General features: G+C 32.7%; 4 protein-coding genes across 4 annotated transcripts; 1 reads left to right on the top strand and 3 right to left on the bottom strand.

The window, feature by feature from the left end:
• Positions 1-3,669: 3,669 nt before the first annotated feature.
• LOC106331115 (prophenin and tritrpticin precursor-like) lies at positions 3,670-4,113 on the bottom strand. The gene has a single exon (XM_013769452.1). It carries the CDS (start codon positions 4,111-4,113, stop codon positions 3,670-3,672), a length of 444 nt encoding a protein of 147 aa, XP_013624906.1.
• Positions 4,114-4,429: 316 nt separating this feature from the next.
• LOC106331114 lies at positions 4,430-5,806 on the bottom strand. The gene has a single exon (XM_013769451.1). It carries the CDS (start codon positions 5,804-5,806, stop codon positions 4,430-4,432), a length of 1,377 nt encoding a protein of 458 aa, XP_013624905.1.
• Positions 5,807-6,486: 680 nt separating this feature from the next.
• Positions 6,487-7,884, bottom strand: LOC106331113. The gene has a single exon (XM_013769450.1). The coding sequence runs from the start codon at positions 7,882-7,884 to the stop codon at positions 6,487-6,489; it is 1,398 nt and encodes a 465-aa protein (XP_013624904.1).
• A 6,079-nt stretch (positions 7,885-13,963) lies between these two features.
• Positions 13,964-14,629, top strand: LOC106333465. Its single transcript, XM_013771908.1, has one exon. The coding sequence runs from the start codon at positions 14,186-14,188 to the stop codon at positions 14,465-14,467; it is 282 nt and encodes a 93-aa protein (XP_013627362.1). The 5' UTR covers positions 13,964-14,185; the 3' UTR covers positions 14,468-14,629.
• Positions 14,630-15,664: the final 1,035 nt, after the last annotated feature.

The following is a 15,664-nucleotide window of genomic DNA, read 5'->3' as shown; positions in this document are numbered from 1 at the left end:
ATCATCTTAGTTATAATCGTAAGGATTTATTAGAATAAATAAACAGTTTCAACAATATGTAATATGTGATTTAATAAACAAAAGAACATGTAGGATTTTAAGGATTTAAAGAGATTGGAAACAATAGTTAATGAATATGAAAAGAATACGAAGCAGATGATGAAAAATGATTCGAGCAAATTAGTGGCAACACAGAGCTAAGCGAGATAAAAATATCAATCAATAAAGAATGAAAAAAGAATGAGCAGGGTTAAATTATTACACAAGCCAAAACTAAGACAAATCAAACGATAGAACGTGAAAACAAATGTAAACAAGACAAGAGGAGATGGTGAAGATAAAATGTATTGAAAAACTGAATGCTAGATTAGTAAGCAAGAGACAAAAATAGATTAAAATGCAAAAACTCTGCGCCTTGGCGCGGGTAACGATCCCTAGTTATGATAAAAACGCATGCTTATATTTTTAACACAGTCTCTTAAAACTCAATATAATTTTTAACATAAAAAGATACATCTTATAAAAAGGTATCTCTTTATACATTCTAACAATTTCTTAAAACGAATATAATGTTTACGATGGAAAGACATACACTTTCACATTTATTTTAACTCCCTAATTATGCTAAAAGATACATTCTCATACTCTTTTTACAATCTCTTAAAACTTAATGTAATTTTTACATGAAACTTCACATCTTTATCAATGTAATGTTGTATATTAAATATGTTTCTCGCGTAACAAGATATAAGCTTTTCCTTTCTAAAAAACTAAACCAACCAAACAACAAACCTTGTCCCAACCAAAATCGTTCCAAGAAAGAGAGAGATCGTTCGATATTGTGAACGGACCGTTCTCATAGAACAGTGCCACATTGCTACTACAACCCGGTCCATCAGATAACCAAATCACAACCGGATCGGTGTTGTTGGTCCGTGACTCAAAGAAGAAATAGAACATCCTGTAAGAAAACAAACATGCACCCCAAAAACAAAACAAAATCAATTGGTCTACTTAAAACACAACAAATTATACCAGATTAAGTTTAACGTGTTTAAAATCTTACTTAGCTGATTTAGCATGAGTGAGGCTGTAGTAACCGCCATAGTGGCCGAATTGTTGGACAGAAGGACCACCTATAGTGTTTCTTATACCGATGGTTTCCGGAAAATTGATTTTGCCTTCAATGAGTCGTGGAACATCAGGGCTTCCCTTTGCGATGACATTGACGTCATGCTCAGGCATTAGATTGAAGGACTTGATCAGCCTCTTCGCATTACGGCTCACTAAACTTGCAGACGATGAGCAGTTTGAGAGTTTGTTTGAAGAAGTTGAGTGAGAAAATGAGACAAAATGACAATAAAGAGAATAAAATGGAGAAGAAATGATTTCGCTTCCATTTTTTCCTTGGTGATTTGTTGGAGAATTTGAGGTTTTGGTGTGGAAAGAGAGGTATTTATAGAGTTGGCATGCGTTGTGTTTAATTTATTTATAACCAATTAATCGTGTCAAGAAAAGATAAATGGAAGATATTTTTCCAAAATGTCTCTAGATGATTTATATTACTTTGTTAACTTGATATGTTTCCTAAGTTAGGAATATGGAATATTAAGAAAACAAAAATCCTAGCCTTTTATTTTGAGAAATACGTATCAAAGACTATTTTTAGATTTTAAAAATCTTTTTGAAAAGACACAACTTTTCAATTTGAATAGTCACATCCTTTCCGGTGGTTGTTTTGAAAATATACTTATAAAAATAATCACAATTTTTCACTTTTTAAAAGATACTTATATAAATTTTTAGAAAATACACAACTTTTCAACATAAATAAAATTCACAACGTTTGAAATTAATTAGGATTGTTATTATTAGTAGATTAGAAATGAATATAACAAAAGCTAAAAAACTTCTTTTGAGCAGTCCACCGCTGTTGATGCTCTAAGGGTACCTGTAGAAGATCGTCTCTTCATATAAAAATAATTAAAAAATTAAGCAAGCAAGAGAAACAAAATAAAATTGGAAACAATAGTTTGTAAAGAGATTATGTCGGCAACGTAAGACACTCTACTGATAAGTGTCAATTTTTGCTTTAAGAAAGAAGTTATTTTATTTAAAAAATATATCATTTAATATATAAATTAAATATAACTAAACTAATCATAAATAAGTCTATATAATTTGATTGATCACACTATATTTAATAAATATAAAAACTATCTAGAAATGTGAGAATTGCTTATACTTTGAAAAAAAAAATTATCCTAAAACTACTTATGTTATAAAAAAAGAGAGAGTAGTATATCTCATATATATTAAAAGAGAAACATTACATCTTCTGAACCATAACACGTGTCATCACGAGAATCAATTTCAAAATTCTTAGAAAAATAAGTTGGTCTATCTAAACATATAATATACTTTTTATTAAACTAATCATATAATTAAGTATTAATATAAAAATATTCTTCTTTATTTTCTTAAATAGAACATACGGAATTACCTAATCTGATCAAAAAATATATATGATAGTTAATGATTTTAAATAGAAAAAGATTTGATAATAATTTATATTTCCTCTATCATTTTTCTTATATATTAATATTATTAGAATAAATTAGACAATCAAATTAACCAAATAAAAAAAATTTTAATTTTTTTATATATGTTATATTTTGAATTTTTAAAAACGAATATAAATTAATAAACTTTTAAATATCTCACTTTGAAAATTTGTGATCAGTGGTTTAATTTTTATATATAACAAGATACAAATGTTCATAAAATTATATGAGTAGTATGTCTTATTTAATAAATATTAGATTAAATATATATATATATATATATCTTTTAAATATCTCACTTTGAAAATTTGTGATCAGTGGTTTAATTTTTATATATAACAAGATACAAATGTTCATAAAATTATATGAGTAGTATGTCTTATTTAATAAATATTAGATTAAATATATATATATATATATATATCATTTAAATTAAATTATATATTATATAAATGCATAAATATTTAAATTTCAAAATTTTCATTGAACAAATACTAAGAATTTAATATTTTAGTTTCAAAATTTTCATTGAATTTGTAAAAATGATTATAACTTAATAAAAAATATTAAAAGTTCCATATTGAAAATTTGGTTATCAATGTTTCAATTTTTTTTTTATAAAAGTAAAAATTATCGTAAAACCATGTAAATAGGACATTTTTATTTAATAAATAGTCATATTAAAAAAATATACTATAGATCGATGTTCATATCATTTAAATTTAATTATAAAAGTATAAAAGATAAAAATGATTATTTGAATTTATTTACCATAAAATTATTTTAAATAAAATTAAATATTTTGATCTATAAGTCTGCACTAATTTAGTTACATATGTAATAGTCACTGATCTCTCACGAATTTAATATAAGTAAAAGAACACAAATAAATACTACAGTATTACATAAAATTTTATGTATATCCAACATTCATCGATCTTAATCTAGTTGCTATATATTTGTCATTCATTTATTATAAGTAAGAAATACAGTCAATAGTTAGCTTAAGTTGATGATAAATCTTCACATATACCGAAGAGTTAGGTTACAACAATATGTTAACTACAATAGTTGAATCATACTATTAAGTCTGTATAGAGACAACTCAAGGGCTGATAGTGGGAGTTGCAGGGAGAGAGGGCGGCGGCGAGATGGATGGAACCGGCTTGAGGTTTCCAGAGGGTGTTGCTGGAGGAAAAGAAGGGGAAACAGGTTTGGGAAACTGAGGGAATTTTGGGAAACCAGGACCCGGAAACTGAGGAAACCCGGGTTTGGGGAACTGAGGGAATGGCATAGGATTGTTTGGGAAACCTTGTCCTGGGAACTGAGGAAAACCGGGTTTTGGGAACTGAGGGAATGGCATTGGATTGGTTGGGAAACCGGGTCTTGGAAGATGAAAACCGGGTTTGGGGAAATGAGGTCTAAAAAATCGTCGTCTTAACATTTTCTTCTTGGTAAGTTGTTTTGCAGCTACGCTTGAAGTGATCATGGAGGAGAACATGAGAGCCATGAGAATAGAAGATGCTAAGAAGATTTTAGATGAAGCCATTGTGCTAGAAACAAAAAAGAAAAAGCTCTTCAATGCTAATTGATGTGTGTGTTTTGTTTGAGTTTTTCTTCTCCTAGTGGACGTGGGTTTAATATAGAAGCAAACTCGAAGAAGATAGCGAGTACAATTGTAATTTCATTTGACTGTTTTTTTTTTTTTTATATAGGTTTACCTAATATTTTCATTATTAAGAATAGAAAACCGGTAATATTGTTACCATCTTGTTGCTACTCGTTTGAAACATATGTTGCATTGTAGTTGTAACAACAAAACATATCCATAAGATGTAGAATTGACCAAGCCTAATCATATTACATCAACATTGAGGACATACATCTAGCGAACCGTTACCCTTGTTGTGTTCCGGAACCTTACTCAAAACGAGTCTCGCCCACTCACCAAAATATGTCTCATTGTATCCAATCATAGCGTTTTTATAGACCAACGACATACATCGCTTATCAGTATCAGGAAACTTGCATGTTTCTCCAAAAGGGTCATGCCACGCTCCTTCATGTCTCATCCCTGACCAATTAGCTCCCCAGTTGTACACAAGTTGACCAACTCCAGCTAGCTTAAGCCATCCTTTGGGGAAAAACTCCATCACACTACTATTTATATCCATTAGAAACAAGTTAGTCAGCTGTGCACCGTGTGGTGATACCAACACATCTGTCTTCTTCATCAGCTCCACTTGCTCACAAAACGTTAGATTGTTTGAATAAGACACACTTAATACACACCCTTCTACCCTCTCACACTCCCTTTTGAAGACATTGATGACGGCTGACTCGTTTTTGAAAGATCTGGCTCCTGTTCTCATTAACAATGTCATACCGATCCGCGGTTTTGATGTCTCTGGTGAGCTGATGTTACAGTAGTTTCTTGCTTTGCATCTAAGGTGGTCAAAAACCTCTAGTCTTCTCTCCCTTGACATTCCACCTTCATTGTGTCTCATAACAACTGCCTTCTCAAAGCAAACCGGCTTGTTCACATCAACAAAATGTATAATCTCTGGCTCTTGACCATAAGTGGCTGTGAGTATTTCGCTCAACCAATTCCCCATCCAGTACCTTAGTTCTCCCTTGTGGTATAAAACCCATTTTTGAGGCTTTTCACATTGGTTTCTTAAGCTCCAAGAAACAAATGGGAATGCTGCCGTTAGTCCATGCCACAAGTTACCGTAATCGTATTGATTGTATGAAACAAAAGTCAAACCCTTCTGAAGAATGGCATTGGTCGGAAGAGCTTCAGGCCAAGCCAACGCGTAGTAGTTCCATGATCCATCGTGTTCATCAACACCTTTCAAGCAGAAAAGCCTTCCTTTGGAGGAATCTGAAGGAAAATCTTGATACTGAGCCTCGCCTTTGGCTTGGTTATCAAAGAGAGAGCTCATGAACCAGGTGTGACCTTCGAGTGGTTTGTTTGAAAAGCGAATATCCTTGAGTGGAAGGAATGTCACTGATTCACGTAGCTTTTCAACCAAGTAAGCTGTCTTGTTCTCAGATTGTTGTTCAGGTTGGTGTTTCAGATACGTCAAGAGTGCAGGTGGGAGTGAAAGGGAATGTTGAGTGATTTGAAATGAACAGATTTGGAGAAGAACAAAAACAGTGGCAACGAGGCACAAGACGGTTAAGTAGAACTTAAGGGAGGAAAAGCAAGCAACTAGCCTTCGCCAAACACTAGTCGCCATTGTGAATTAGGGAGTAAGAGTGAATCACATAGAGTGAAGCAGAGTAGATTCAATATGTGAAAATAAACTTGTGAGCAATAGATGGTCAACGCAACGTTTACTTGCACAACGCCATTAATACTCGTGACAGATTTTGGATCAACCAGCACATGAGTTTTACAATTTTTAATTGACCGGTTTACATTCAACGATAAGTTTTATTTTAACTACTCTAGCTTAGATGCATACAGTTGTCTACTAGAATTATTCATATAAATAAATTAATTAAGCCACTGGTATTTATTTAGTTTCCTGTGTTAGCCGTCATTAATGTTAACTTGTTTTTCAATGGATGTGAATTGTTTTTGAATTTTGTTTATTTTTGCTGTTTTATTTTTGATTATCATAAACAATATAATAATATCTAATATAATTTTTAATAAATAAACAAACGTAATGTCATATCTGCATGTTTTAGCAGAAAATGAATATTTTGTTAAATATTATCACGATGCATATTTGAAAATTAATTTCTTAAAGGTTTGTCAATTTTTTTTGTTTTTGTGTTAGTTTTAATTTGTAAAGTATTGGTGGATGTTAATTTTAAAGTCTTTTTATGGGACTGATTAGTTAAATAAAAAAAAATAGAATATTCTATATTTCAAGAAAAATTAGAGTACTTTTGGTTGCCTTCACTTCCATCAACACATACAACCATCTAAAGATTCATAACCATGGTTGCGTTCTACCACATCTTTCATCTTTTTTACTCTTTCCAAAACGCTTCTCGCCCAATCGCCAAAATAAGTCTCGTTGTATCCTATCTTAGCATTCTTGTAGACCGACATACATCGTCTATCAGTATCAGGAAATTGACATGTTTCTCCAAATGGATCACGCCACGCCCCTTCATGTTTCATTCCTGACCAATTAGCTCCCCATTGGTACACAAACTGACCAACACCTGCTAGCTTAAGCCATCCTTTAGGGTAAAACTCCATCACACTACTATTCCTATCCATTAGAACCAAGTTAGTGAGTTGTGCACCGTGTGGTGACACTAACACATCTGTGTTTCTCATTAGCTCCACTTGCTCACAAAATCTTAGATTGTTTGAATAAGCAATCTTTAGTTCACACCCTTCTACTCTCTTACACTCTCTCTTAAAAACATTTGTCACGGCTGAAATATTTTTGAACGATCTTGGTCCGCTTCTCATAAGCAATGTCATACCGATTCGAGGTTTTGAGGTCTTGGATGAGCTGTTACAATAACTTCTTGCTTTGCATCTAATGAGATCAAAGACTTCTATTCTTCTTTCCCTTGACATGCCACCTTCGTTGTGTCTCATTACAACCGCCTTCTCAAAGCAAACTGGTGTGTTCTCATCACCAAACCGTACAAATTCTGGTTCTTGATCATAAGTAGCTGTGATGATCTCTTTCAACCAAGTTCCCATGTTGAACCTGAGTTCTCCCCAGTGGTATAAAACCCATCTGTGAGGCTTTTCACATTGGTTTCTTAAGCTCCAAGCAACAAACGGGACCATGGCAGATAATCCATGCCACATGTTACCGTAATCGTAATGATTATATGAAACAAATGTCAATCCCTCTTGGAGACTAGCGTTGACCGGAAGAGCTTGAGGCCAAGCTAGTGCGTAGTAGTTCCATGACCCATCATGTTTATCAAACCCCTTCAAGCACAGAAGCCTTTCTCTGGAAGATTCTGAAGGAAACTCTTGATATTGAACCTCTCCTTTGGTTTGGTTATCATAGAGAGAGCTCATGAACCATGTATGACCTTCGAGTGGTTTGTTTGAAAAACGAAGGTCTTTTAGGGGAAGAAATGTTACCGACTCGCGTAGCTTCTCCACCAAGTAATCGTTGTGGGATACTTCAGGTTGTTGTTGTTGTTGGTGGTGGTTTAGATATGTGAGTAGTGATGGAGGGAGTAAAATGGGTTGTAAGGTAATGTGAAATGACCATATTTGGAGAAGAACAAAGACTGTGACGACAAGGCACAAGACATTCAAGGATAACTTAGGAGAGGAGGATAAGCAAGTGACTAGTCTCCATGAAACGCTGCGTCTAGTCATGTTATGAGGGAGAGTGAATGAACGTCATGAGAGAGAATGGTTCTATTTGATGATTGATGTGAAAATGAAACTCGTGAGAGGAAAAGTGAAGTGAACTTTTGTTACCAAAGAGGTTGATAAATTGCATGTTGGAAAAAGAACGTTATCAACGATGTGACCACATTTTGGCAGTTTTAGCATCAGCCATGAGCAGCCAACACATGCTTCTTGTTTTATTTCTACAAAATTAAAAAGGCATTTATGAGTTTGTTCGCAAAGTTCGTAGCAAAGTATACTTTATATAAATTAGGGAGAAATTTTACTTTTACACTTTGTTTGATACCACTATTCAAATATACGCTTAGAAAGAAGATATTTTCATAAATACCTAAATCATTAATAGACAAAAGACAAAAATAACCCTCACAATTCTAACATAATTTCCTATTTTTTTCTCCCTCGAGAAAAATCTTCGATAGAATCTTCGACAGAGCGACGGCAACGACAACACGACGAGAGCGAGCGACGGCAACGACAACGCGGCGACGAGATCGAGCGACGACAGCGACGAGATCGAACGACGACGACAAGATCGAGCGACCGACAGCGACGAGATCGAGCGACGGTCACAAGATCGAGTGTATCTTCTCTCACGAAGCAGACGAGATCGAGCGACGACGGGGAGATCGAGCGACGACGGCGACGAGATTGAGCAAGAATCACAACTTGTAAGTAATTTTCTCGGATTTTGTAAGTTATCTATTAATAATCGGATCTAAGAGAAAGATTTACGCTAGTGAACATTGAGTTTTTAAAAATTTAAAACCCTTTGTAAATCTAAGTTTTAGGAAAAAATGCGTTGAATTATGAATCCTTTGCTTTTACCACAAGCTACTCGATCAACCTTCTAGAGTTTTCAAATCTCAATTTAACGCAAAAAAAAAAGAAATTCAATTTTTAGTTTCTGCATCCTGTTTCCATTGTTGTGGCAGCTTAAAAGTAATCCATTTTTTATCGTCATCCATCATTTGTCTCCAGCTTTCGGAGTGGAAATGAGTTCTCTCAGACTCAAGTTGGAGATGATTTCAAATTGGGGCGTTGGAGGAGCTTTCATTCTTCTCTTTCACACGGTAGTGAATCCAGATCCCATTTCTCCACTGGTTTGACTCTGACTTGATACTTTTGAATTATTTAGTAATGTAATTGACATGTTCAAGCTTATATGAGAGCCAGAACCCTGCCAGCACACATTTGCTTCGATCTACAATGGTAATCACCATATTCATCATTGGCTCTTGTTTTTTTCTTAAGTCTTATTGACCAATCATTGACATTTTTTTTGTTTCTTCTTGTGTCTTAGATTGCAGAGTATGTTCCCTTTAGCGGTGATAAAAGGTATGCTACAACGCAAGTAAAGGATCCACCTCAACTGCAGAAAACAGTGTGTTAAATAATTCGGTTTATGTTGTTCTTTCTTGCATTTTTGTCTCATATGTCAGTTGTTTCCTATGATTTGATGTCTCACAACTATTTATGAGTGCAGGGTGTTTTTAGAGTGTCGACGGTAAGCCATGGATTTGTTTCCAAACCTTATGCACTTCATGAGAAAATCCCGTGGTGGCGAAGGTAAGTTTGGCATTAGACTTACCTTTTTTACTTATATGTTTTGAGAAATGATGTTTCTAATGCCAAGAGTGAACAACATGTCTGCATTTCTTTCACTAGTAATCACTTTTTAAACTCAAGTATAATCTAGTCTTTCGACATTGAAAGGCAGAGCATAATTTTTATCATAGAATTGAGTTTTTTTTAAGAACTGCAAGTGAGTTACAAGTTTTTTGCTTATGCAGGTGCTTGTACTTGACATCTGGGTCTTTGAGAAGTCTCTATTCCACACAAGAACTTGATGGTGTCTCTGTGGCCGTATTGAATTTCCTTCAAAGGATATAATCCAGTATGCCCTCTGATTTTTTTTTTGCTGAGTCATCTCTACATAATTTGCATTCCTCTAGTCTCTGTTGCAACTAAAGGGTGAATGTTGTCTGATTAGGTTCTAGATAATTTTATAAACAATTTATAAAGACTTATAAAAAAAATTGTAAAGTATATAAACAATTTATAAATGTTTATGAAAACGTTAAAGCTAATAAACAATTTATAAGGTTTATATAGGTTTACGAATCAATTAGAAAGTCCCTAAATCATTCATAAGAATCTATAACCATTTAGAAAGGCTTATAAAACAATTTATAAGAGTTTGTAACATAATTTATAAGGGTTTACAAGAGTATGTAAATAATCAATAAAAGTTAATAAGAGTTTATAAATCTTTTGTAAAGTTTATAAAAGAACAGTTTATAAAGTTTTTTAAATCATTTATAAAATTTGGAAATAATTTATAAATGTTCATAAATTATTTGTAAGAGTACATAAACCATTTATAAAGGCTTATATAAAGAAGTTTATAAATTCTATAAACCATTTTTAAATGTTTATAAAAATCAGTTAAAAGGTCTTTAAATCATTGATAAGAGTTTATAACCATTTATAAAGGCTTATAAGACAATTTATAAGGTTTGTAAAATAATTTATAAGGTTTATAAAGGTCTGTAAATAATTTATAAGGGTTTATAAAACATCTATAAAGTTCATAAAAGTTTTTATAAAGTTTAGAAACCATTTATAATGGCTTATTAATCATTTATAAAGAGCATATAAACCTTTTATAAAGGGTTTGTAAACAATTTGTTTCTTCATGCCTCTATAAAATCCCTAAAGTCCCTAAAATCATTCATAAGAATCTATAAATATTTTTATGGGTTCTTATTTTCATAAGAATCATTCATAGCGAATTAACTATCTTTATGGGTTTTTACCCGGACGAGCTAGCTCAACTGGTAACACCTCAGGATCCGGTTTGAGAGGTCACGAGTTCGAGTCTCGGGCGGGGAGGAGTGTCCAGGGCCGTAAAAGGTACAGACGCAGGCTGGCTCCGGGCCTAGGAGGGGATTAGGGCCGAAGGTTCGAACCCCGCCTGGTTAAACAAAAAAAAAAGAATCTATAACTATTTAGAAAGGCTTATAAAACAATTTATAAGAGTTTGTAACATAATTTATAAGGGTTTACAAGAATATGTAAATAAGAAATAAGAGTTTATAAATCCATTTTAAAGTTTATAAAAGAACGGTTTATAAAGTTTGTAAATCATTTACAAAGTTTTTAATTCATTTATAAATGTTTATAAATTATTTGTAAGAGTATATAAACCATTTATAAGGTTTATAAAAGTATGTAAATAATTTATAAGGGTTTATAAAACATTTATAAAGTTCATAAAAGGTTTTATAAAGTTTAGAAACCATTTATAACGACTTATTAATCATTTATAAAGAGTCTATAAACCTTTTATAAAGGGTATGTAAATATTTTATAAGCCCTTATAAAGTTTTTAAACCCTGATAGAACCCCAAGATGAAGTTTATAAAAGAACAGTTTATAAAGTTCGTAAATAATTTATAAAATTTGGAAATCATTTATAAATCTTTATAAATTATTTGTAAGAGTATATAAACCATTTATAAAGGCTTATTGATTTTTCTGAATTGGATGGACTTTATAAATGTTTTATAAACCCTTATAAAGACTTATCATTAAATTCTTCATGCCTTTATAAATGGTTTATATACTCTTATAAATAATTTGTTTCTTCATGCCTCAAGAATATTACTACTTTCAGCAATAGCCAAATATGTGTACTAAAAACTTCATCTCGGGTTCTACCATATTTGGTACTATCAGTGGTGACTTTGTGTTTCTATCTGTAACATAAAAGCATGAAACTAATAAGATTGTACAATTATTTTATAAGTCTTTATAAATGTAAACAATGTAATAAAATCTTAGACATGAAATGAATAAGTTTTGACTATTATTTTATGTCCTTGAAAGTATTAAATTGTAATAAACACCTCAAAGATTTTGCTACTTCGAGCAATGAGGAAGTCTTGAGTACTAGAAATGTCATTACGTGTATGTATCATGTTTGACATAATTAATTGTGATCTATGCCTTTCCATTTGCAACATAAAAACATGAACTCAATAATTTCTATACAATAAATTTTTAAGTCCTTATGAAAATGTAAAAGGAGTTCTAAATATCTCAAGTGCATTACCATAGACAACCTGTTTTCGCACAATCAAAGAGAGTGTGTACATATATTTTTGCATTATAAAAACACGAAACTAGTGATTGTGTCAAAGTAAATAAGAAAGCCTTATAAATAAAACATGACCAAAGAGTTAATCTCAGAAATTGTTGCACAAAAATGAAGAAATCCTCCACTTTCTTTATGTTTGCTCATAAAGGAGGCCACTTGGCGATCATTCCTAATAAAAACTAGAAAAACCTCTTTTGTACTAAAAAACCTCTTTTGTGTATTATTTATAAACTCTTATAAAACTGTATCCATTAATAAGAGTTTATAATTATTTATAAGTATTTATAAATTGTAGAACACACCAGATAGTGATTGATGTAGCTTCCTCGGCTAAAACATGATTTCCTGTAACAATACCGTTTCTAGCTGATCTCAAGGCAAAAGTAAACATTTGTTTCATCGTGTTGCTTCCTTCTGGCATATCTGGTGAAATAGCCATGCCCTTCAACAAGGGATATATTGCCTCAACCCTCTCTGTAGACTGTACAGAGACCATGCTTGTGATCAGAATCAAACAAACTCATTTCAAGGTTTAGTTTTATAAATACTACTACTTACCTTAACTCTTGTGGATGTACCAAGGAAGCTCTTTTGTACCAAAGTTTAAATTTGAAGGTGAGACATAGCTAAGATTTACATTGTTTATGTTTTCATCAATTCCAAAATCTTCTAAACAACCACAATCAAAGCATTCTAGCTAATATCTTCATGAATCATACTAAGAGAAGATCCTCGTTCATCATCCACTATGAAATCCCAGTGAATTCCATTTATTTGTTTTCATTTTCAACATATGGAGCATATTTCGATCATCATAACCTGATTATAAGAATATGGGAAAAATATTCAAAGCGGGAAGGATCAACAAGATATATCGATAAATACATAATCAATATGTTCTTCATTGATAAATATTTATAAGGTTTTATAAATTTGAGATTTAAAAAATTCATGTCAAAATCTTCGTCTCCCTTCGCAGAAACTAATTTTTGAGAAATCACGCTAAAACTAAACAAAAAAACCGACGATCACCATCGATTATCCGGTACCTTTTAAGCTTTTGTCGACTTTTACGTTTTAACTCCTCGTCGTCGTCGGATTTCGCCTAGCTTCGTCGTATCTCGCCGTAGCTTCGTCGTATCTCGCCATAGCTTCGTCGGATCTCGCCGTAGCTTCGTCGGATCTAGCCGTAGCTTCGTCGGATCTCTGCGTAGCTTCGTCGGATCTCGCCGGACAACTCTGCAGCGTCGTCCGATCTCGCCGGAGAACTCATCACCACGGAATTTGTCAACGCCGATTTGAATCTGAGATGATGAGATTTAAATTACTGTGAGATGTAGAAGAGAAGAGTTAGTCTTAGGTTTAACTAGTTAAGGGTATAAAGGTACTTTTCCAATTAAAATTTTAATGGTCAAGTTGATTAAAGTAGAAATGGAAAGTGGTATATTCAAAGTGCTATTTTTGGCAATTCTTCGTAAATTAGTCGTTCAGCTCTTGAAGATATTTTTAGATCGCAGATCATAGTATACCAGATATATACTTTGTAAAAAGGATATCAATTTTGCTTATGACATGGTAAAATACTAGTGTAAAATATGAACTTGTACGCTGAAAACTATATATTAATATATATATATATATATAGTATTATTATTATTATTTTTAGCAAAAAACTATATATTAATACATGTTTATAAATAGAGAACGAGAGAGGGAGAGCCGTACACATTTTTATAATTTACAAACTAGAAATGTGTGCGTATAAACAGAATTAAAGATTTCAAGTAGTGTTTTACTGCAGATGTAAGAGAATAAATATACACGCAGAACATATTAAACTTAAATCTTACAAACAAAAACAAATTTTATATAATCAAGAGTAAAGAAACCAAATAAGCATACATCATATATAAAATACAAGATAATGATCATCAAAAGGGAAATTAAAGGTACAATCATACGGATCATATATGTGTAATCAATCAAACACAAGACACCACAATGAAACAACTCATTATAGTTTAGAAATACAGAAAACTCATGAATTAGCTAATCATTCAAGGACTCGATGCAGCTGTAGTAGGCGGAGGAGAGAAAAAGGGAATGGATGGGAAACTAGTGGGGAGAGAAGGGATTGTTGTTGGAAATGAAGGCAAAGTTGGCATTGAAAATGGAGAGGTGGAAGTGGGAATAGTTGGAAGAGTTGGTTGTGGTAATGTTGATGGCAATGGAGGAATTGAAGTGGGAATGGTTGGAAGAGTTGGTTGTGGCAATGTTGATGGCAATGGAGGAATTGAAGTGGGAATGGTGGGGAGAGTTGGTTGTGGCATGGTCGATGGCAATGGAGGTAGTCCCGTTGTTGGGATAGGCATGTTTGGAATTTGAGGAAGAGGTTGTTGCTGAAGAAGATGTCGTGAAGCCGAACAAGTATTGATCATAATAGTGGAAGAAAGAGTCACTAAGCAAGCAATGAGAAAAAGCTTGTACGAGGCCATCTTTGATGTGTTGATGAGTTTTAGATTATGGTTAAGCCACTCTCTTATTGCTTCTTCGGTTTATTGCTTTGTGTTGATTATATGTTGTCAGTATATATAGTGGCAAGAGTCTATATGGATTACAAAAAAGCTTATCACAGATATAATATTTTATGGTTTTGGTAGGTGTATTTTATGGTTGGTTTGAGCCTTGTTAGTTCAACTTATTGTGTTATTTTAGACTATATTGACAATTTTTTTTTTTTGTGGTCAACTATATTGCCAATTCAATAATTTTAATTTAAGTTAGTTCAACAATCAAAATCCTAAACACATGACTAAAAGAATCTGCACCGGTGTAACAAAATAGCTAACACAAGTTGGTCACCTATAAGGCTTTAACAATAGTAGAGATGTAGTTGCTCGTTCTTGCTATAATACTTTTGTGTTGTCTAATGACGAGGGAAGCCCAGTCGCAAGCGATGATTTTAAAGACAGAGGAAACTTCGTTATAACAAGTTCTAATGTGATGGTGAAGAGGCTAAAAACTTGATGATATATTTAAAAGAAGATGGATATCTCCCATCTCATGTATATTTGTTTGGCTCTCTTATCCACCATTATGAATAGACAGAAGAATGAATTATCCTTATCATCTAAGTAACAATTGAAAATTGAAATTGTGGTTACATCTCGTTTGAGCTGTGAAATTGTTACAAATGGATTCATGTATATATATTGCAACTGATTTAAATGAATACGTCAAAATCTGAAGCATTCCTCTCCAAGCCCAGTACTCAAGAATCTGTTGCAAAGAGTACATAATCCAATTAGCTAATTATGATGAAAGAAGCATAGTAGAAGAACAAAAAAAGGTGGAGATAACAGAATGAAGATATGAACGCTTTAAAATTTTGAGGATGAATCCCCAATATGTCTCGGCAAGAACCACAAATAAGCAATCAAGATAGCATAAGACCGGAATATCCAATCAAATAGCCGCCAGGAAATGATCATAAAGCTTCATCAGAGGAAGATCAAGAGTGACACAGTCGAATGCGCTTTAGCCTCAGTTTTTTAAAAAATATTATACATTGTTTCGTATGTT

This window comes from Brassica oleracea, chromosome C3 (genome assembly GCF_000695525.1).
Source record: "Brassica oleracea var. oleracea cultivar TO1000 chromosome C3, BOL, whole genome shotgun sequence".
Taxonomy (NCBI): domain Eukaryota; kingdom Viridiplantae; phylum Streptophyta; class Magnoliopsida; order Brassicales; family Brassicaceae; genus Brassica; species Brassica oleracea.
Note: the sequence above shows the minus strand (reverse complement) of the source record. Positions and strands in the feature narration are given on the sequence as shown.